This window comes from Arachis ipaensis, chromosome B07 (genome assembly GCF_000816755.2).
Source record: "Arachis ipaensis cultivar K30076 chromosome B07, Araip1.1, whole genome shotgun sequence".
Taxonomy (NCBI): Eukaryota; Viridiplantae; Streptophyta; class Magnoliopsida; order Fabales; family Fabaceae; genus Arachis; species Arachis ipaensis.
This window is the reverse complement of record NC_029791.2, coordinates 125,197,984-125,222,351: the sequence shown is the minus strand read 5'-3', so window position 1 is coordinate 125,222,351 and position 24,368 is coordinate 125,197,984. Positions and strand designations below refer to the sequence as shown.

At 33.7% G+C, this 24,368-nt stretch overlaps 2 protein-coding genes across 3 annotated transcripts; both read right to left on the bottom strand.

The window, feature by feature from the left end:
* LOC107606338 (transcription factor RAX3) lies at window positions 3,077-5,073 on the bottom strand. Its single transcript, XM_016308390.2, has 3 exons — window positions 4,570-5,073; window positions 4,128-4,257; window positions 3,077-4,051 (listed from the first exon to the last, which is right to left on the bottom strand). The coding sequence occupies exons 1-3, from the start codon at window positions 4,703-4,705 to the stop codon at window positions 3,361-3,363; spliced, it is 957 nt and encodes a 318-aa protein (XP_016163876.1). The 5' UTR covers window positions 4,706-5,073; the 3' UTR covers window positions 3,077-3,360.
* Window positions 8,795-13,368, bottom strand: LOC107606337 (branched-chain-amino-acid aminotransferase 2, chloroplastic). 2 transcript variants are annotated; one of them, XM_016308389.2, is made up of 9 exons: window positions 13,057-13,364; window positions 11,874-11,941; window positions 11,598-11,772; window positions 11,134-11,310; window positions 10,121-10,252; window positions 9,929-10,027; window positions 9,703-9,819; window positions 9,393-9,601; window positions 8,795-9,005 (listed from the first exon to the last, which is right to left on the bottom strand). In XM_016308389.2, the coding sequence occupies exons 1-9, from the start codon at window positions 13,147-13,149 to the stop codon at window positions 8,891-8,893; spliced, it is 1,185 nt and encodes a 394-aa protein (XP_016163875.1). In that variant the 5' UTR covers window positions 13,150-13,364; the 3' UTR covers window positions 8,795-8,890. The 2 variants fall into 2 exon arrangements, with proteins under 2 accessions (XP_016163875.1, XP_016163874.1); XM_016308388.2 differs by having other exon boundaries at window positions 9,929-10,252; window positions 13,057-13,368.

Sequence of the window (24,368 nt, the reverse complement as noted above, 5' to 3'; positions counted from 1 at the left end):
AAGATTTTGGAAGACTATAGGAAAGTTAGTGGGCAACTTATTAACTTCTCGAAGTCTTCAGTATTCTTTAGCAAAAACACTCTAACATAGATTAGAGATGCCCTAACTAAATCTCTACAAATTCCACATGTGGGCAGACAGAATAACTACCTGGGACTTCCAATAGTTGTACATAGATTTAAGAGGCAGACTTTTAATTTTATTAAAGAAAAGGTGGAAAGGAAGCTGCAAACATAGAAGAGATCTCTCCTATCCGTTAGTGGCAGAGAAGTTTTGGTGAAGGCGGTAGCTACTATAGTGCCTATTTATACATTGAGTTGTTTTAAGCTCCCTGATTCATTGCTTGAGGAAATACAAAAGAAGATTTTGAATTTCTGGTGGGGTTAGAGAGACTCAGAAAGGAGGCTACAATGGGTGAGATGGGATATAATTTATAGAGAGAAGAAGTATGGGGGGCTAGGTTTTAAGGATCTTAAAGCGTTCAATTTAGCTATGCTAGCTAAGCAAAGCTAGAAGATTCTTACCAAGCCTGAGTCCCTAATAAGCAAAATCTACAAAAGCAGATATTTTAAATATTCCTCTTTTCTACAAGCCCCAACAGGTCAGCAGTCATCATGGGCTTGAAGAAGTCTACTAGACAGAAGGAGAATTCTGTAGGAAGAAATCGAATAGAAGGTGGGAAGAGGCAACCGGATTAGAATATTTGAAGACCCATGACTAAGGAAGTTTAATCCTATTTCAAACTACTAGCAAAACAATCACAATCCAAATATGGTATGGGTAAATCAACTCATCAATAACTCCAGGCAATGGCCAAAAGAATCAGTTAAAACCATATTCAGAACCGATATTGCTACTGATGAGATCCTACAAACATCTATTTCAGAAGATGGAGAAGATAACATTACCTGGAAGTGGGAACGAAACGGACAATACTCGGTGGCTTCTGGGTACCGCACTGCTTTCAGATTTTCTCACCCTCCAATCCAACAACTCCCAAAAGTGTGCAGAGAGAAGAGAGTCTGGAATAGCTTGTGGGAACGTGTCCATCAAAGGTCAAAGCCTTTCTCTGAAAAGTTCTCCACGGTGGTCTGCTTGTCCGACACCGATTACACAGTAGGTTGCTGACGATCGAGGACGTCTGTCCAATGTGCCAAGAATTAGGAGAGATGGTAAGTCATTGCATATTAGACTATAAACTTGCAAGAGAAATTTGGAAAAAAACTGAATTTGAAAATTTTCTCACCTTCAACGGCTCTGAAGATTTCTGTAGGCGTTAGATGAAGCTTATAGAGGCGCTGAAGAGAAGACCCAGTTAGAAGACAAACACTGCTCTTGCTGTAATTCTCGCTTGGAAGAACTGGATAGTACAAAACCTTAAAACCTTTGAAGCTAAGGATTCTTTTACTGAAACTCCTTGAATAATTTGAGAAGAAAAATGAAAGGTAATTGCTACAATAGATAGATTCAGATTATCATATTTTAATACTTATAATGGGTTAATAATGTAATGGGTTAATGGGTAACCTTTTCAATACGAAATTTTTTTTTAACTTGCAACACATTTTGGATACACGTACAATATCCAAATTTTATGTTTAATTGTTTTTTTATTCTGTATATTCGAGATATATAATATAAGTGTAAAATCGTAAATCTTCTATATATTACATATTTCAATAAATAAAATATTTAAATAATTTAAATAAAAAAAATTACTGTAATCACCATTAACATATACATAATGGAATTTACCGTTTAATTATCCAACTATATATACTTAGCAAATTTATTACAAGTCCCCTAAAAGAGAGACTACGACAATATACTCATATTTATTAGCATATGCATTGCAAAGCTAAAAAGTATCACTATTACTAGATCAAGATCTTTCAACCTTGAGCGCATAAATGCATGACCATACAATTGATTTTTGGTTATATATATATAGGCATGCTACACATACAAGTCTTTTTGACTTACAAGTCTTACAAGTTGCTACACATACGAGTATTTTAATCCGTTATTCAACCGTTTTCTGTTTTTAAAGCGTTACACTCACCATGTATTATGAACGACTCTTTCTCTTCCTCTTCCTCTTCCTCTTCCTCTTCCTCTTCTTCTTCGTTTTTTTTTTCAATTTTCATGGTTTCTGAAAACAAGCTTTGAAATCGTTTTGAAGATAATGGAACTTCAGAAATACACCCAAAGGATTACAGAAATACACCCAAATGATTACAAAAACTACACCCAAAGGATTTAAGAAATACACCCAAAATTCGTTGAAGTATACCTTATGCATAATTCAGAACTCTTTCTCTTTCTCCTCCTCATCTTCTGCTGTTTCTTCTTTTTCAAAAACGATTTCAGAGTTTGATATCAAAAAACAATGGAAATTGAGAATAACAAAGAAAGAAAACAGAGAGAAAAGCACGTAAATGAAGAAGGAGAAAGAGAAGGCAAGCAACAAAAGAAAAGAAGAAGAAGAAGAGGAAGAAGAATGTGCAGCAAGAAGAAGAAGGTGCAGTGAAACCGTGTAGTAACGGTTGAAGAAGGAGAAAAAGAAGGCAAGAAACGAAAGAAAAGAAGAAGAGGAAGAGGAAGAAGAACGTGCAGCAAAAAGAAGAAAGAGTTGCAGTGAAAACAGTTCGAAGCGTGTTAATATAGATGACTTGTAAAGATTTGTATAAAAAAAATGCTTGTATGTGGAGAATTTCTCATATATATGTATATATATATATATATATATATAATAATAGAAAGAATTTATATATATATATATATATATGCATGTTTCACACATTATCCACTGGTGTTCCCTGCTAGTGCCCCTAGGCCCTAATTAGCTTCCTAATAATAAATCATAAATGTTTGAAGCTAGTAGTAACAATTAACAAGTAACAGCTATAGTCAACTTTTCCGGACAAATTCTTATATATATCCAACCAATTACATACGCAGATGTGGTAAAATAAGTGAGTTACGTACTTCATTCTGGGGAAATATAACCCAAGTCTCAGATTTAAACAGTATTTGTACTTCAATTCTGTTCCATATGCTGCGAAAATTCCACAAATAAAGAACATAAAAACTACGAGTTTCAAATTAATTAATGATTCTCCGTAAATATTACAACCAACTGATACACAACAAAACAATATAGGATAAAATGCGTTGGGCGAAAATGCCACAAAAGAGAGAAGACATATATATATAAACGAAGTAAGTTTACTATATGTATAATAAGGGAATCAAAACGAACTTTCCCTTTTTCTTCAAATGGCTATAGTAGTTCAAGTTCATAGCAAATTGAAAGGAAAAAAAAAAAGAAAAAGAAAAAAAATGTACATGGATATGGTGCTATTGCGGGGTGCGGTAGCTGAAATCTTCATGAAGAGGAGGATAAATCAGTGTGGTGTTATTATTATTAGAAGCACCACCAGTTTCTATTATCTTCTCATCATTAGTTACAGCCATTTCCTCTCCGTAAAAGAACTCCAATCCATCTAACCTTTGTGGATAATTATTATTCATGCAACCAGATGATGAACCAATATTATGATGACAATGAATTTGTTCTTCTTCATAAGAAGGGAATTGATGAAAATTCATGATGACCCCATCATCAAGTGGTGGTGGCTGATAATCCTCACTAAAATTGTTGTTGGAGAATCTTCCTCCGAGCTTGATAAGAAGTTTTCTGAGAGAGTCTTGGTCGTTGAAACTGGGCCCTTCATTGTTACTATTATTATCTTCTGCGTATGGCAACGGTGGTAATGGTGGTGGTGGTGGTGGTAGTGGCAGCATAGGCATATGCATGTGTGACCAATAAGTAGCAGTAGCAGATGATGATGATGATGATGAAAAATCCCCGGTAACACTAGTATTATTGGTTGTTGATGCTTGCTTTCTAGAACGTGGTTGTTGGTGGTGCTCTTTGTTATTATTAGTGCGGTGTTTTCCCAGAAGCTTCTTCTTGAGCTTGGTGTTCCAATAGTTCTTTATGTCGTTGTCTGTTCTTCCAGGCAACTGAGCTGCAATCACCGACCACCTATACATACACACAACAAAATTAGGGTTCATCTTCTTCAAACTAAGAATTAATTAATTAATTAAATTGAGTGTACCTGCTTCCAATAGTAACATAGAGGCTGCAAATGATGTTGTCTTCTTCTTCGGAGAAGCCACCGTGCTTGAGATTAGGGCGAAGGTAGTTGAGCCACCGCAGACGGCAACTCTTGCCACATCGCTTAAGCCCTGACATACAAAGGATGTGTTTCGTAAAAGGGAAAAAGCATGTTAGACCTTTTTGAAAGTTTCAATTTTTTGTTTGGCTAATTTTCTTCTCTGTAAACACAGAAATAATTTTGTTCATAAAATCACGTTTACAAGAAACAATAATTTTTAATTTTTTTCATTGCACTAACGTGTTTTTAGCCACTACCTTCAACATTTATTTTAAGCTAAGTATTGAATCAATCACTTTCAGAAGCTCATGAAAAAGTTTAAAATTCAAAACTAAGCTGTTCTTCTGAGCAGAAAGAAACTGAAACAAATTAAAAACAATACCGATCTTTTGGGGCAAAGCAATCCAGTTGCCACCAGTGCCGTGTTGTTCGATGTAGGATTTGAGTTTGGAATCTTCTTCTGGGGACCATGGCCCTTTCTTCACGTTTGCTTTGTCACAGCAAGGTGCCCTACCCATCTGATCTGATGATCTGATCTTCCTTCTTAATTAGATCAGAAACAGATAATTAATAATCAAGTGTTTAATTATTGTTAACTAATCGCTGTATGTAAAACTGGGGGCGGATAAGCATCATTCCAGGAAGTGAGCCTCCTGTAATATATATGAAGAGGAGGGGTAGTACGGTGTGTGGCAGAAAATAAATAAATAAAAACATATATATTGTAAACAGAAAATTCCAGAATTCTAGTATTGCCAGAACAGGGAATAAGGATTGTTCTTCTTGTCTTTCTCACACCCGAATATCATCAGTTATTCTTCCACATTTTTTTTTCAACTCTAGTAGTCTACTCTCCGCTCTTACATTATCTGCCACACTACTTTATCTTATCAGTATTAGAGTATTGCTATATTTATTTATAGTACTACAATTAATTATTCAATAATGATCTCATTATTATTAATAACGTGGGGAATAATTAACTAGTAATAAACTAAAATTATGCTGCACCTCGTGTTTTAAAACATTACACTCTTTTTTTTTTTCTTAAAAAGTTTCTCAAAAAACACAAAAGTGACAACAAAAAACTTGATTAGAAATGTATTAAAATGGTGTGAAGGGATATATGCGAATAAATTATTAATTTTTTATGTCAGGAAACTATTTTTTTCAAAAATTTAAACTAATAAAAAAAATAAAACAACATAAATAATTATATTTCTAACAATTTTTTTTCCTTAAACAAGAGTATTTTTTCGGATTTGCTTAGTTTTTATACAGATTTTTATTTATTTGTTTTATACTATTTTTTTTATTTTTTGAGTTCACTAATGATCGAATTTTAGATTTTTTAGACATAAAGCACTGACAACATGTTATGAAATATAAATTGATACGAAAATACAACATAAATAATTATATCTCTAACTCTCGTAAGAAGGATATCATTCTATGTTTAACATTTTTTTTCTCCATGAATTTCATATACTGATTATTATTTTCAAAGCAGTAGTTTCGAGAAGAAAAAGTATAGATAGATAATGAAAATATTAAACAATGTGAACAATAGATATATCAATGTTTAATTTATGTCCAATTTACTAGGTGTTCACATGTTTAATTCACTACGTAATGTGTTTTACTTGAATTGGACCAATTTTAAAATCCATTATTCATGTTGTTCAAGAAAATTATTGGTTATTTAGCATAACCCTTCGAAAAAGATAAAAAGATATATAGACTTCGAAAGGCACATCATTAATTGGTAGATGAATAGTATTGGCGTAACCGTATAATATACAGAAAATAAGTATGTACAAGAAATGATGTACAAGTACAACCACATACACATGTGAAAGGAGACCGGAATAGACAATTAATTAATACAAGAAATCATGCTTTGCAAACACTTTTTTAATGGTATAAAAATTGAACTTTTTTTTTATTTTTTTATCGTATATTTAATAAAAAAATAAAAATTATTATACAAAAAAAATGTGTTTTGTTAATTAACTTGGATGACTAGCTTTTCCTAGCTAGGGTCAGTAATTCACTAACCAAACTTCATCCAAGTGAAGAAATTAGAATAACAATGTGCATTATATTCCATGATATGCATGATGTTGAAATTTATTATACTAACTATCAAATCCATCTGATTGTTCTAAATTTAGAGATTCTAGAAGCAAATAAAAGAGAGAGGCAGGGCACTAGTGACATTGAAATTATGTTGAAAATTTGAAGCTATTAGGTTATTTTTCTTTTTCTTCTCCTTTTGGTTGGTGAACAAATGACCAACAACGCAACAAGAGAACGCCGTGACGACCGAGGCACCCATTACAGTTAATAAACATGTTAGAATATAATTAGGATTAATTATGACCAATTAGTATTATTTAGTATATCTGAATATTTATTATAGGAGATTACGACTTTATTATTACGATTCTCTTAGTACCTATAAATACTTTTTTATATTGTATCACTTCAAACAAACAATTTAAACACACTCAATAATATACCATTATTTCTCCAATTTAAACTTTTATTTCTAACATGATATCAGAGCAGCAATTAGAATATAATTAGGATCAATTATGATGAATTATATTCTAACAAAACAAATTCAAAATGAGGACATAAAAAAAGAAGCAGCAAATATGAATTCTATGAAGAAAGAAAAGATATCAAAGGTGAAACCTTATAAAAATCTGCACCTCCTAACCCTATACTACTTACTGAAGCAAAAGTCAAAACTCAAAAAGTCATATGTAGGTTCGCAAGAAGGGAGAAATTAAAGTGTAATAAAATATTCTAATATTATATAATGAACTTACAACAATATATACGTCATTTTATTATTAAATCAAATGTTAAAATATTAATATGAATTAATTTTATATCATTAGATATAATTTTATATAATTAAAAATATTAATAATAATTAACTGATAGCTACAAATCACAAAACATGTTGACTCCTAGTATTTTTCTATGATTATTAGTGCTTCACAGACTATCTAAATACTAGCGAGCCATGTAATTATAAGTGGTTGTTGCCCCGGATTTGTCTTCTTTGAGCTCTTTATTGACATCCTAATCCATGATTATATATATAATTCATCATTAACGATCATGCATGTTTCAAAACATAAAACAATGACGAAGTCAAAAAAGATGTGTAACCAGCTAGTTAAAGGGAAGGACGAGATTGAGAAAAAAATTTGGAAAGAAGTTTGAAAAGACATGGCTAACAATCCCGAAAATATGGTTTAGCGGAGATTAGAAGCAAGCTCTTGTAATAACAATATAATAATGATGGCATTAATAAAATAATTGGAGAGTAAGGACAAATAATTGTGCTGCTAAGTAGGGCAGGATTCATATATTATGTGCTGTAATTTCCACGCTTGATTTGACCTACGTCTTTGAAAAATAATAATTACATTAAATTCCTCGGTAGTAAGTATACAGCTGAAGCCAACTCCTCTCCAGGCTTCATTATCTTTTATCTCAACTTATCATCAGTATTCTAATACAATAATATATAGATATATAACAATAAGAAATTAAAAGATTATTGTATGTGTCCAAAGCAAAATGCATGTTTATGCATGATATATATGCAAGCAAGCAGAGAATCGTTTGACATATAAATTTTGTTAGCTGGTTCGTTATCTATGGTTTCAGGTAAAAATTCAGGTGAAGTCGACTTCAAGTGAAGTTGATACTTGAGAACCGTTAAATGATTTGACTGATTTGATTAAATTTTCATCTAACGGCTCTCAAGTATTAACTTCACGTAAAGTCGACTGCACCTGAGTTTCTACCATGATTTCAGATACATGGGTTGCGTGTATTTCGGCCGCTAGGTTCGTCCTTGGTGGTCCAACACAAGATTATAGTAGGATTGAAGGTTACTTTGACTTTGACACAGGGCCGTACAGTTCTATATTAAGAGTGAAAATCAAGGTAACCAACCATGTTTGAATTTCCATATGTAGCAGTACTAGAAATGGGACATAAGTTATGTTGTACATAAGAGTTTAGTACACACCAATAAATATATGACTCACATAAGTATGTGGTTTATATGTAGTTTATTTGAAAAAAAAAATAGACAAAACTATACATAAAAGAATTCACTGAAATTTTAAATATCTAAAAGATATTTTTATAGACAAAAGTAGGGACGGATCTCCAAATATTATCATTGGGGCCAATAACATATATAATATTAAAAAATTATGCAAAAATTATATAATGTAAAATGTATTACAAAAATATACCGATATATAATATATTTTAAAATACAAAAAATATGTATGTATTTTTTATTAACGAAGTGGTCGATTTTTCGTATCATAAAATTCATCGATAATAGAATCTGTGTCAATTTTTTTAACAAATTTTTTTAATATAATTAAAAGACAATTAGCAAGAAATTTATCTTTCATTTTGTTTCTGAGTTATTCTTCACAATATTCATAGCTAAAAAAGATCTCTCAGTTGTAGTAGTTGAAATATAAAGAATTAATACCAAATGAATAAAGAAGGACACTCACAAGTAGGGGTGGCAGTGGGTATATTGTGTGTATAACAATGTACATAATACACACTTCTTGATTATGAACATCATGATTATCACAATAGTAATAGATTTGTTTAATGACAAATTGGTAAATTATTAAAGCAAAAAGAATTCACCCAATTTCAATGATCCATCCCTTCTTATCTTCAATAGCACCCGTTTGAATTCCCAAAAGGGTATTATACAGCTCTTGACAAATAGTTCCAGAGCCCGTTTTATATTCCATCCTACATACACATTAAAAACAATTTTTGAGGGACAAAAAAAACTTGACATAGATCACAGAGAAAAATCCAAAACAGCTCCTGACAATTACCTCGAAAGACAACGAGGTCTTTGACAAAAGAAAAAAATCAACTCGGCCCTGATAATTATCTTGAAAGGACAACGAGACCTCTATGTCAAAAAAAAAGTCAATATTACTTTTTTTTGTCACAGGAGCTAATCAGTCCCAAAAAATATATCAGGAACCAGATTGGATATTTTTTATTTTGGAAACCTCGTTGTCCTTTCGAGATAATTGTCAGGAACCGGGTGGGTATTCACTGTATATACGTGCTTGTTCCAAAATAAAGAGAGTATAGAGTAGTTATACTATATTATTTTTGTGCTACCTTGTATTTTGGTATGTGATGGCTCCGACTGGAGCAACACCAACAGCAGTTCCCGTGCAGAAAACCTCATCAGCCTCCATTAATTCATCCACAGCTACAGCACGCTCTTGTACCTCATAGCCGTGATCACGGGCAAGTTCAATGACGCTTTTTCTCGTGATTCCAGCAAGAATGGTTCCATTAGTACCAGGTGTTGAGATGCATCTTCCCTAATATCATTCATTCATTCAATATACTAATTAATAAGCAAGTTGCATGCTTTATTATTGATCAAATAATGAAGATTTTTACGTTAAAATTAGTTAAATACCTTGGCAATAAAAATGTTACAAGAAGAAACCTCCTCTAGATTCTTCTTGGTGGCTGAGTCCAGATACAACACATCCGAAAATCCATTCTTCTTGGCTCTAAGTTGCGCCATCAATACCTACATTCCATATAATTCATGCTACTAAATGCTCCTTTATTACATGCTTTTGAATTCTAGACACAAAGAAAAAACAGAGGAACGAGTCCATTGGGGTGCACGTACGTACAGGGGCATAATTAGAAATGGTTTTAACGCTGCCGGTGCCGCGGCGAGAAGCACGATCAAAATTCTCCTCCACGTACAAGTTGAGTGGTGCAGAGCCCTCCTGCTCAACCAATATTAATACATACATATAAAATTTTATTCGGAATATTGAAGTAATTGTAAGAACTAAGAAGTAGTAGAGTTGATGAATGACTTTGAAATAGTTGCGGACAGGGGAAGCATATATGAGGAAAGTGTATTCAGGTGCTGGAGCCAAACCCAAAACCGCACCGCTTCCTATAAGCAGAGGCCTAAGGTACAACGATCCTTTCCCCGGAGGAGGAACCTGCTCATCAATCATCATCATTATCATTCATTCATCATTCCAACTATGTCAAATTTCAAATGTAGTACAAAAAGTTAATACTCAATTTTGGCAATCGCACTTAAATTGGTCTATAAAATTTCAATTGACTTAAATTAAATTCCTAAATTTATAAGGATAAATTAACATTAACAGCGTGCTAATTTGGCACATTAATTTATTGTGTTCGATAAAATAAAAGGATGTTATTTTATGAGTGTTATTAGTGAAAAAGAAATACGTATATTTTGTGTATCCTGTCATTTTTAAAGTAACATGTAAGTTATCTTTTCTAATGTGTCATATTTTAATTGGATGTTTATTTTAACCTGAGTTACTTTAATCTTATGAGAGTTAATAATATCTTGAAAGACGGTGACAACCTAACAGAAGAAAATGGAACACCCAATAAGACGGTGATACTTAGGAAGCACAACGACGATGACAAAAGAGTGGGGAGGACTAAATGCAATTAGAGAGAGTTGGAGTACCTTTTTTAAAAGAATGATTTGGGAAGAGAAAATAAGACATCCAATGAAACGGTGATACTTGGGAGGCGTAATGACGATCAGAAGGAGTAAACGCAATTAGAGAGAGTTGAAGTACCTTTTTTAGAACAATGATTTGGAAAGAGAAAACGAAATCCCAATGAGATCGTGATGTTTGGGAGGCCCAACGATGAAAAATGGAGAAGGTAACTCAGGTTAAAATAAATACCCAATTAAAATATGACACATCAGAGAGGGTAACTTACATATTAGTTTAAAGAAGGTAGAATAACATTCACCACTGGTTAACGTGTTAAATCAGCACGCTGTTAACATAGATGAGTTTAAAAACTAACTACATAGATACATACATACCCAGCGCTTATTAGCCAAAGCAGTTTGTTTCAAAGCGTTGACAAATTGGTCAACGGAAGGGGCTTCCATGCACATTCTTTGTGCGCCACTCTTCATCCGAATGGCATTTTGTTCTGGACGGAACAGAAGCAGCTGCCCGTTCTCTTTTCTGTATGCTTTCGTGCCTTCGAATAACCCCTGCATACAATACAATTACCCCCACATACTTAATTATTGTTACCTTACCCCACTAACCATGCCACCGCTACAACAAATCTAGAAGCATCAAATTATTATTATTATAAAGAGAAAGTCTAGGGGCCAGCAATTTTTGTGTTTTGTAGCCAGCACTTAACCATTAAAATAAAAGTGAGTGATCTCTCACCATTAGATGTAATCTCACACCATTAAAAACACTATTGATAGTCAATTGATGATTACAAAACACCAAACTTACTGGCCCATAGCATTCCTCTATAATATACCTGGCCATAATTTAAGACAGCAGCTGATGGGCTAAGGTGAATGTTGCCATAAGGATTGAGTTGTCCATGTCCAAAATGCTGCCCCGCACCACATTTGTTTACATACATGTAATCAGTTGGCATTAGTCCAAATCCAAGGTTATCCCAGTCCACATCAGCATACTCATCATTTTCCCTTCATCAATCAAAATCCACACCCACCACCACGACTTCATTATTGTTTCCTTATATTATGTAGCACTATAACCATTATATCTATGTATTCTATTCATTCACCTGTAAGGTGCCGAGTCCGGAACTTCAAGAGAAGACGTCTGAGATGCATACCCATTGTAAGCTCCGATCTGATACATACAGTGTAATTTTGTAGTTACATATGAAAAATGATTATGTTAAGAAGGATAAATGCTTCAATACACGCACATACGTTGCATGCTGTGTTCCACAGGTTCTTATTTGGGGTTTACTCTTATACAGAGTAGAGATGTGTAGAAAATACGAAAAGAGTGACCCAACATGACACGTGGTGAGTCTCGTGACATAATGTATTGAAAAGTTTTCAAATGTACTAACACCGTATTTTAATAATTTTAATCTCTGATTTTAATTAATATATATTATATATATTTTTTATAATTGAGATCAATGGTTAAAATTATTAGAATACCATTGTATTTAATTCTCTTAGTTAAATAATCATCAATAATTTTTTATTAATATTTTCACATTATATTTTTTCAGTAATAGAAAACATGTCACTTTTTCAACTTTGTAGAAATAATGAGATTATGAGAAGAAAATAGTCCAACATCTTTATTAGTATTTAGTTTCATATTAAAGTACACATCTTAATCTTGTAAATTATGGTTTAGGAAGTAATTAGTTAGTCAGTTGAATTAGGTTCTATCATAAATACGTTTAGTCAAATTTTCAACGTTATCTATTTATTTGACAAAGACATTATATAAGGGCTATTTAAAAAAAAAAAAAGAAGAAAAATTCAATTATTGCACAATAGAATTTTTAAATAGAAATAAGATATATCATATATAATAGATTAAAACTGACACCATCACGATGAGTCACGAAACGGAGTGAGGAACCGAGGAAAGAAGAAGCAAAGATAAGCTTGCATGTCGAATAACGGAAAAGCAAACAATAGAGAGAGAAAGAGATTGATGAATTGTTATCAATGAACTATAATAAAGGTGAAAATTGAATGTAGTCAATTTTATGTAAAATTAATTAATTTAATTAAATTTTTAATTAATAATTTTTTATTATTAACTTTATATAAAATTAGTTTTCATCCATTTGAGCTATTACTCGTTGGCAATATAACATTAACACTACACATGCAGCAGCATCACAATTGAATGACAAATAGATCACAAACGAAAAAACAGCGGGAAAAAAGAATAAAGAAACTAATAGAAGCTAAGAATGATAGAAAGAAAACCTTGGAGGAAGAATTAGAATAAGGAGAAATAACGGGTGGAATAAGCAGCGATTTCCTGATGAAACTGGGGAAGCATAGAGCTCTTCGAATCATGGTGGTAGGTAGTTCAGATTAATAGGGTAGGAAGGGTAATTAGCAGAAGGAGGAAGCCCAGGATCTGAAGTAAAAAAAGATAAGCTCTGATCAATGCCTTTGCATATGGCAATTCAAACACGGAACCATGCGTTCCAGTATTTATACAACGCGACCAAACTTTGGTGGTAGATTTTTGTTCGCTTTTTTGGAAGAATGCATATGGAAAGTGTGTGTAATTTAATTTAAATATTTAATATATATATATATTGGAGAAATTATGGGAAAATGGATAGGAAGGAGTTGGCAGTAGTAGTACATCCAAAATGCCCCCATGACCAATATGTCTATGATATATCCACGTCAGTCCATATCCGCTTTGTTCGTAGTTACCTGGTGAATGCGAATTGGCGTGATCATTTTTGTTATTATTAGAAGCTTTAGAGGACAGTTTTAAATTTAATTTTATTGGTTATAGATTTAAAACCTTTGAAAAAATTTCAAGTGCATCGAAAATATCGATATTTCAGTTATTTTAACCGTTGATTTTAATTAATATATATTATATATATATTTTTTTAAAACAACTGAAACACCAGTACTCTCGGTGCACTTGAAATATTTTCAAAACTTTTTTGGTGTAAATTTAATTTGTACTTCAACTTCAAATTCAAATTCTTATTATGTAAATTCTTTAAATACTTATATTTGACATTATCTTGTAACTAATAACACACGTCAAAATTTTCATCTTCTCTATTTTTCTATATAATATAATCGAGCCTCTAGTCTAATAAGCAATACTTAATCCTTTTTTCTATAACCAATTAACCATTACAACTGGCTTATCTTCTTTTTTTTGCACTTATCATGGATTTCAATCCTTCCTCATCACTATCCATCAAATTTTGGTCTACTTTTATTTATATATATATATAACACGTGTTTAAGAAGACGTTTTTTGTAATTCCAAAAAAGAAAAAGGGTCAGTTTGGTCAAAGTCAAGCATATGATATTATTAGAAAAAAATTATACCAATTTGACTAACCGTTTGTCTTAAATGCGATTGCATTAATTTAGGGCACAAGAAATATAGTGTTTTTTAAGTTACTTGGAGTACAAATAACTATAAGGAGTTCACTAAATTTAAATTACATTTTTTTTTGTGACTATTTAAACTGCATTTAATTAAGTTTGTTGGATTTAATTCATATTTAAAAATTATTTAAGGTGCAGCTGCAAGCAATCAAATAGAGAGCTATATTGTGCAACATATCAAAATTAAATTTAAATTTGATTCTTATCGAACTTTTAGATTTAAGTTTGATTTATTTTCTATTTTGTTAAAAGATTTGATTTGATTTTAATTTGTTTAGTATATTTTTAAGAATTTAAAATTTAAATCAAATTTAATCTAAATCCATTAAAAATCAAATGTAACTTAAATTAATTAGCACATTTTAAAAGTTTAAAATTTAAATCAAATCTAATGTAATATATTAAGATCAAATCTTATTTAAATTAATTATTATATCTTTAGAAGTTTAAAATTTAAATCAAATATAATTTAATTTATTAAGATCAAATCTGATTTAAATTAAATAGAATCAGAATCATACTTTTAGTTTAATTTCAGATTTTATAATTTTATTCCCGTGAGACTTGCCTTATTGCCTACATTAAAGCTAATAATTAGGGGTTTAATTATCTAAGCAATTTTGTAAAATATTTATAATATTGGATGAACGAATTTATTGTTTCATTATGAAATGTGGTTTTATGTATGCAAGTGAGGATCAGTAATTTATGCTATGTTTGGTTAGAAGGAAAGAAATAGAAAGAAAAGAAATTGAGTAGATTTTTATTTTTCTTAGATGTGTTTGGATGAAAGAAAAATAAGAAGGAAAGAAATATTATAAAAAGACAATTTTACTCTTGTAATATAAAATATATTTGAAAAAAATGAAGGGGTAATATTGAAAGTGATGAAAAAAAATATGTTTTTCCTCCCTTTTCTTTCTAACATTGGAGAGAAAAAAAATTGGTGGGTCCCACCAGTTTTTTTCCATAATTTTTTTCTCCCCAATTTTTCTTCATAACCAAACAATAGAAAATAATCATTTTCCTTCCTTTTTTCTTTCCTCCCTTTCCTTTCCTTCCATTTCCTCTTCAAACAAATAACTTTTTCAATTTTTGAATTGTACCTCCGGGTTTTTGTGCCTAGGATTTTTTGTGCCTCTGATAGGGTTTCTTGTTAATCCTAATTGCTAATTCTATTCTATTATTTTTCTTGTGAATCTTAATTACTAAGAGTTCACATCTTCTCCAAATAATCTGAGTGAACAGTGAGATTTCATCCTTTTTTAATGTTATAATTCTTTTTCATAACCCATCCTATGGCATCACCTGAGGTGAGAGTTACGCAGAATCCAGAATTACTTGAAACATAAGAGGAGGAGATTGTAGCATTGGAGGTGGAGGATGTGAAGGAAGGAGTCAAAATATGCTCTAAAAGCTTAATAGGGAGACTAATGGCGGATAGAGGGATTAGCGGCGGGACAATAGAGGGTGGATTCGGAGCTATCTAGAATCAACCTGAGGGATTTAAAGTCAAAGTGCATGAAAAAAATATATTCCAATTTTTCTTTTCTAAGGAAGCAGATGTGATAAGGGTGGAAAGGGGATCTCCATGGCTATTTAAGAATTATATGATCCATCTTAGAAGATGGCAGCCAGGTATGAAAGTAGAACAGGAGGACTTTACTCGAATTCCAGTATGGATCCAAATGTGGAGAATGCATGAATTTCGCAAAACAATAACGGTGGCCCGGAGGATAGGTCAAAAACTAGGGAAGGTAATAAAGGCTGATAAATTTGCCATGAGAGGCAAGGAGGACCGGATTATGAAAATAAGGGTTAATATGGATGTGACCAAGATACTACGTCAATCAATAAAAGTAGCTAGTCCGGATAATACAGTTTTTGAAATTATGCTGAAGTATGAAAAATTGGGGATCTATTGTAGTTTCTGCGGTCACATCGGGCATGAAACAAGGAACTGCGAAGAATACCTGGAATTGTCTGCCAATCAACAGAAGATTAAAGAGAGATGGAATAGAGTGTTGAAGGTAGACCAGATCGGGTGGAGAGTGAAAGAGCAAAAGGAGAACCCACACCCAAACCCACGTGAAAAGGAAACTAGATTCTCTCAACCTCATAATAAACCTAGACCAGTAAGCCTTTTAAAAAACCTTTCTAACCTATCATTCAATGACCATAATCCCAACCGTATCCATAATCCAGCATATTCTCAAATACACCTGAACCAAACCAACATTCTAAAACCATCAACTCAGTATCATATCTCAAATCTATGGGAAAATCAAAACATTATTCCATACACTAGAACAGAACCGGTGCCAGGAGGTATGAAAGGTTCGATACGGATAGAAGAAGTAGGGGTGTTTCACGTAGGCAGCACGGAGAGAGGTATTAAAAGAAGTAGTAAACGACCAAAAATCAGACATTTGGCGAGAAATATGGAGGTGACAGAGGTAAGTAGCAAGATTGTTGGTGTTAAGCGAAATTCGGAGCAACAAGATGAGTCCTAGATCAAAGAAGACTCTATTTCATCCACTGAATTTTATTCTGAAGGGCTTCAGGGTGCCATCCCAAAAGCGGCACTCCAAGGTTCATGAAGATGATCATGTGAAACTGTCGGGGTTTGGAAAAACCCCTAACAGTTCACAGCATCAAAGGGTTATGTAGGACTCATTTCCCCGAAGTGGTATTCTTATGCGAGACCAAAAATACTACTTCGTTTGTGGAGAAACAAGGCAGAAAAGCAGGTTTTCAGAGGTTCTATTGTGTTGAACCAAGAGGAATAGCAGGAGGGCTGGTATTAATATGGAAGGAAGGTGAAGATATTAATATTATTTAGCATGATGAATTTTTTATTCATTTCACCTGGAGAGGCAATGTGCATAACAGAATTTGAGAGATTTTTGGAGTACATTTGCATAATGAGGAGGCCCAACGAAACGTTCAATACAATCAGATCTTAAGTATATTGGATACAGCTGGAGAAAATATTTTGATTACTGGTAATTTTAATGCTATCTCAGCCTTTAGTGAAAAAGAAGGAGGAAGAATGAAAACTATATCTTCTATTCAAGCTTTTTGAGACTTTATTAATGGAGGCAGCCTGGTTGATCTTGGATATGAAGGTAGTATGTTCACTTGGAGTAATAAACAGGCAGGAATTAACCTTATTCGAGAAAGATTGGATAGATGTTTGGCCTCTATTCAGTGAAAACAGAATTACCCAAATGGCTCGGTGGTGCACTTAGATGACACAGGATATGACCATAGACCGCTTTTGATTTCCTCGGATAGAGGAGGTTTTAAAACAAAGAGAAGGTTTAGATTTTAGGAAACATGGTGTGATAGCGAAGAAGCTAGGCATGTGGTGGCAAATTCATGGCATATGGAGGTTGAAGGATCTCCGATGTTTGTATTATTCAACAAGCTTAAACAATGTAGACACAATTTAGTGGCATGGCAGAAAAATTCGTCTACTAACTCGAAGAAAAATATTGCTGAATTGAACTCAAAACTGAATGCAGAGAAGGATAAATGTGCAGGGGCTGACACTACTATGATTCGGATCTTAGAGGTGAAACTAGAAGATGAATATGAGATGGAGGAAAGATTTTGGAAAGAAAAAACCAGGGTGCAGTGGTTGCAATGGGGTGATAAGAACACAAAATTTTTTCATGCCAAATTCTGTATGCGGAGCAGCAAAAACAAGTTGCACAGGCTGAAAAGTGATTCGGGTGAGGTTGGTACTAATCCAGAACAAATAGCTAGTATTGCGCAGCAATATTTTGAAAACCTATTTACTACTTCTAAACCAAAGGAATCGATTGAGGAGCTGGAGGGGTTGACTAGAAGGGTAGATAACAATACCAATCGAAGGCTAACTAGACCAGTCTCGGATCAAGAAATCAAAGATGTAGTTTTTCTATTAATCCTACCGCAGCACGTGGAGATGATGGATTCACTGCAAAATTCTATCAGTTTTTCTGGGACAATATTAAAAGGGATGTTCTTAATGCTGTTCATAGCTTCTTTGAGGGAGGGAAGATGCTCAGAGCCTTCAATCATACACACATATACTTAATTCCTAAAGACCCCAACATTAGCAAAATGAACCAGGTGAGGCCAATCAGTATTAGTACTATTTTTTATAAAATTATCTCTAAAATTCTTGTGCATAGATTACAACATACTATGAATAGAATTATTAGCGATAATCAAAGTGCGTTTATAAAGGGCCGGCTCATTAGTGATAATGTATTGATTGCTCACAAATTTATGCACTTCTTGAAGAATAAGAGGTTTGGGGATGAACAACTAGCGTTGAAAGTAGATATGAGCAAAGCCTACGACCGGGTTGAATGAAAATTCGTTTGGACTATTATGGAGAAATTGGGTTTTTGTAGAAGGTGGATGGAGTGGATGAAGGAATGTGTAACGACCGTTTCCTACTCTGTTGCTGTGGAAGGACAACCTTATGGTTATTTTAAGCCATGTAGGGATTGCGACAAGGCGACTCCCTTTCCCTCTATCTATTCTTATTCTGTGCAGAGGGACTCTCCTATCTGCTCCACAGAGGAGAACAGAGGAATGAGATCACTGGAATTCATTTGAATTACAGATGTCCTTACATTACTCATCTATTCTTTGCAGATGACTCAATTATATTTGGTAAGGCAACACCCCAAGTATGTGCTAACATAGCCAAGATCCTACAATCTTATAGTGAAGTGAGTGGACAAGTGGTTAATCTACAAAAGTCATCCTTATTTTTCAGCAAAAATACCAATCCTAAAACTCGAGAGACTTTATCTGATATTCTAAACATTCCCCATGTTGGGAACCAAGATAAATATTTGGGTCTGCCCTCAGTGATACAGAGATCGAAGAAAGCAACCTTCAATTATATTAAGGATCGGGTGGCGAAGAAATTACAGTATTGGAAAAAATCCCTCTTATCAGCCAGCGGTAGAGAAACATTGATAAAAGCCATAGCCACTGCCATTCTGATATATATGTTGGGGTGTTTCAAGCTGCCTGAGACTCTTATTGAGGAAATACAGCGTATGATAATGAGATTCTGGTGGGGACAAAAGGAGAATGAAAGAAGACAACACTGGATTGGTTGGGATATAATCTGTAGACCTCATACTCAAGGGGGATTGAATTTCAAGGATTTAAAAGCCTTTAATCTAGCTATGCTAGGAAAACAAGGCTGGAGAATCATTTCTCGACCTCACTCTCTATTGAGCAAAGTTCTAAAAAGCAGATACTTTAAATACACTTCCTTTCTAAGGGCAGAGACAGGCTACAATCCGTCATGGGGGTGGCGCAGTATTTTGGAAGCGCGAAAAATTTTCGAAGAAGGCTGTCTATGGAGGATAGGACGAGGTGAAAAAGTCAGGGTCTTTGAGGATAGATGGTTAAAACAGGTGGATCCTAGCTCAATTCACAACAATACTACTGCCAACAACCAAATTGAATGGGTCTCACAGCTAATAGATCACAACAAACAATAGCGAAGAGACATTATAGAAGCAACATTTCAACCAGACATTGCACAGATTATTCTACAAACTCTAATAAACGAAGGGGAAGATTTGCTAACCTGGCCATCAGAGTGAAATGGGCAGTACTCTGTTCAATCCGGTTACACCTATGCCTTTAGAACGCTCCACGATCCACCGAAACTGCTACCTGAAATTTGTCAGCAGAAACAAATGTGGCGAGCTTTTTGGAGGATCCAATGCCCTCCCAAAGTAAAAAATTTCCTCTGGCGTGCTCTTCACAATGGTCTTCCAGTGCGATGGAATTTGAACCACCGATTCCCAACAGTTCTGCCACAATGCCCTATATGCCCAAATCCTTCAGAATTGGTGACCTACTTCTTGGCCTCTTGCTCTCACTCAAGACAGATATGGTGTTTGGCAAAGATCCAACCATCAGAAATGGCTGGAGATGACAACATATTCTGGAAATTGTGGGTGCATGTGAGTGGAAGGATGATGGGAGAAGATGGAGGAAACAAAAAAATAGCAAAAATGGCTTTCACCCTCTGACAAATATGGAAAGTGCATAATATGAAGATCTTCGAAGACAAGAGCTCCTCACCTTTTGAAGTTTTCTCCATAGCAGATAAGATGGAAGAGAAATTTGCTACAAGGACATTACATGGATGAAGTAACTATTGAGTTCTTAGTCTCGGTTGTTTTAAAGTAAGTTTAAGTGGGAGTACCTTAGTAAAGTAAGTTAAGTGGGAGTACCTTAGTCTCGATTGTTTTAAAGTAAGTTAAGTGGGAGTACCCTGTTTTGGTTTTCTTTTATTGTGCTGTCCAAAGTTGGACCAATTCTATTTGTTGCTTAATCTTCCAATTAATAATATTATATTATACCTTTGGAAAAAAAAAAGTGAGGATTAGTAATTTACTTTATTTGTTGCATGAAACAATTAAAGAATTTAGTCTAAGGTAATTTTTAGTGTTAGTTATTTTAATGTATTTCTATTGATCTTGTTAAAAACAATTTTTTTGAATATTTAATAGAAAAAATTCTTTCAGTGACCTAAGTTGTTAAAAATAGATATCTTTAAGATCTAATAGAAAAATCCATATCTTATCTTACATTTTTTGTTGTGTCTTTTTTTAGATTATTTTTTTATATTTGGAGTCAGTTATAGGTCATGGTTAAATTCTTATCAATTATTCTTCACATATAAGCCATTTTACCATACAAGTCCATACAAGTCATTTCACTCTGGCTTAAACATGTATATTCCACGTGCCTCTTAATTTAACAAATTTTCAATCAACGCGCGAATAACTTCCTTTTTCGAATTTCGTCGGCGTTTTTCTTCCTTCGTTTTCGTGCATTCTCTCTGTGTTCTCTTTCGTTGTTTTTGTACGTTTCTCCCTACGTTCACTTTCTTTGTTTTTTTCGATTTCCTCTGTTCTCTACGTTTGTTTTTGAAATCAAGCTCTAAAATCATTTTGAAGATAATGAATGATTCAAGTTCAGATTGTCAGCTGAACCACAGCAAAGTAGATTATTGTTTTGAATCCAATGAAGTGCCTGAGATGTGGTTCAATTCCAGTTAATATTTTCGCTAGTAGTTTATGATTATCTATGTGAATAATGTTGTGAACCTTGCTTGTCAAAATTGCTGTTCATTGTTGATTGTTTGAATTGAATGTAATGTAGTTGTTCTGATGAATCTGTTCATTGCTGCCCATTTTATATCAGATTTTTCAGGGTAAATCAGAAATATTTTGGTGTAATAGGGGAGCTTTTCGGTGTATTTATAGGTTCTGACTTTTTCAATTGAACGAGGGTGAATTGTATTATTGTTTTGAATCGAATCAAGTAGTGAGGTGTGGTTTGAATCTAGACAATGTAGTTTGTTTATAGTTTAAGATTTTATAGTTGAATTGTTTTAGTTTCTGTTTCATGCTGATTCTATAGTTGTTGTTGTATTCTACAGTTTATCCTAGCTTTAATATGGTATATTTTGGATGTATTTTACAGTTTCTGTGCGATGTTGATGAGCAGTTTATTCCAAAAGTTGGGATGACTTTTAACACGCTTGAAGATGCTGCAAAATTTTACAAAGATTATTCGAAAGTTGCAGGTTTTTCTACAAGAGTTCGGAGCACAAAAAAGAAGGGAGATGAAATTAAGAACCAATTGATTACATGTAGCAGAGAGGGGAAATGAAAATTAAAAATATCTCCAACCGAGAAGACAAATCCCTCAGCAGGATTAAATTGTCCTGCAAGAATTTATATACTTATATTGAAGGACATTGGTGTTTGGATCATTTCGAAGGTCGTGTTGCATCATTTACACTCCTACTGTGCAAATCAAGTAGAGATGCTTAAACAGCACAGGAAACTAAGCATGTCCGTGCATCGTACAATAGAGAATAACGAGAAAGTCAGAATCAAACCAAGCAAAACATACCAATAATTTGTCGCAGCAGCCGGGGGTGACCATGAGTTAAATTTTATCGAAAAAGATGTGCAAAATTACATCACGAGAGAAGTGTGAAATGTTTCAGAACTAGAGGATGCAAACAAATTAGGAAAATACTTATTAAGAATGAAAGAGAAGAATCATATTAAGATTAAGATTGCCTTTTGGGTGGACGCAAGGAGCAAGGTTGCCTGAGTATTTCGGAGATGTTATTTCATTCAATACCACATACAATACAAACAGGTAATATTATGTTCTGGTTTATGCTGTTCAGGTAATGTTGTTTTTTAAATCTACAGTCGGGGTATATATTGCATGTTTTTGGGTGTAGAGAGATATTATTTCGGCGGATTTAATGATTTTTTTCTGTTTCGTCATATTCAGATATAATCTGATTTTTAGTTCTTTTGTAGGGATAAATCATCACGGTCAGTCAACACTTCTGAGATAACGAGGATACTCAATCATTCAAATGGTTATTCAAATGATGGCTTTGCTGCATGAGAGGAAATGCTCCGAAAGGCATTCTCACCGATCAATACGCATCGATGCAAAGAGTCCTCAAGGCTTATATGCCCACAACGATTCACCGGTGGTGTATTTGGCACATAATGAAGAAGATTCCAAGAAAATTAAATGGCTACAAGCGACACGAAGAAATCGAACACGAGATGAGTCATGTTGTTTGGAACTCCCTTACAAAAGAATAATTTGATAAGAATTGGAATGATTTTCTGATGCAATATGGTCTTGGGGACAACAAGTGGCTTTCAGGTAATGTTGTTTTTTAAATTTGTAACAGAGGTGTACATTGCATGTTTTTTGGTGTATCTTAGTTCTTATTTAGGTATTTTTTGCAGAGCTTTTCGAAGATTGTCATTTATAGATTCTAGTTTATCTCGATCACTACTTCTGGGCCGGAATGAGAAACACACAAAGGAGTGAGAGCATGCATACTTTTTTTAACAAGTTTATTATGCAAAATAGCTCACTTATCTAATTCGTCAAACAATACGATAATTGCCTAGGAAGTAGGGAGCAGAGAGAGAGAATCAGATGTTGCAGATTTTCACACCGTCATATCGTGTGCAACAAAATCCTCAATAGAAGCTCAGTTTCAACAGGTGTATACCCACGATAACTTTAGGAAAGTCCAAGCACAATTTAGAGGGAAGGTGAATTGCATAACAAGGTCAACACACTCCACTCTAGGCTATACGGTATACAAAGTTATAGAACAAATTTCTAACTCAACATTCAACAAGTTTACAGTTACATACGACAATGTAGCAGCCAAAGTGAAATGCCAGTGCTTATTATTCGAGTCAAGAGGGATATTGTGTCCTCACTCTCTGAGAACGTTAAGTTTTGAGCGAGTAAACAAATTGTCACTGAGATGCATATTGGAACGATTGAGCAAGAATGTAAAGAGGAGGCACACACACATCAAGAGAAGCCACGACGAGCCTCTTTTGGAGCCAAGAAACAAGAGATTTGACGATTTGGTGTTCCGGTCACAAAATATATGTGAATTTACATTAGAATCCGAGGAGCTGGCCGCCATTTTGCACCGCGCTTACGATAATGCTATGATTGAGATGCAAGAACACAAAGCCAAAAGCAACGGAAAATGTTCGTTATCTCACGAAGATGCTAATTTGGAAACTATTAACGAGCTTCAAAGCCCTCCATAAGTGAGAACAAGAGGACTCCCAAAAATAGACTAGGTTCAAAGACAGAAAAATAGATTGCAAATGCTTCAAAGAAAAAGAATATGAAAGCTCTAACCGAGGTAAAAGTGATGATCGTTAAATAGGGGGTAATTGAGTTTATTTTTGTTAATAGTTTTGATAATATGTGAGTTTATTTTTTTGCAGTTGAACCTTTTTTATGGTGGATCAGTGGTGTAATCAAATTTGAGCCAATATAATGGACATGTTATGAATTACCAGTTCAAAGATTCAGTAGCATAGGATAGGTTTTAGTGTGTAGAGTGACACTATTTCGGGGTAGCAGTGACATTTTTTGGGTGTATTTTGCATCCTCTTGTTTTTGACATCACATATATACACTACCTGTTTCACATCATTATATTCATACATACACACTCAATATCCAATCATAATTAATTAGGAGATTCACTAGGGTTTGAGGATCCTTACCTTGAATGTGCC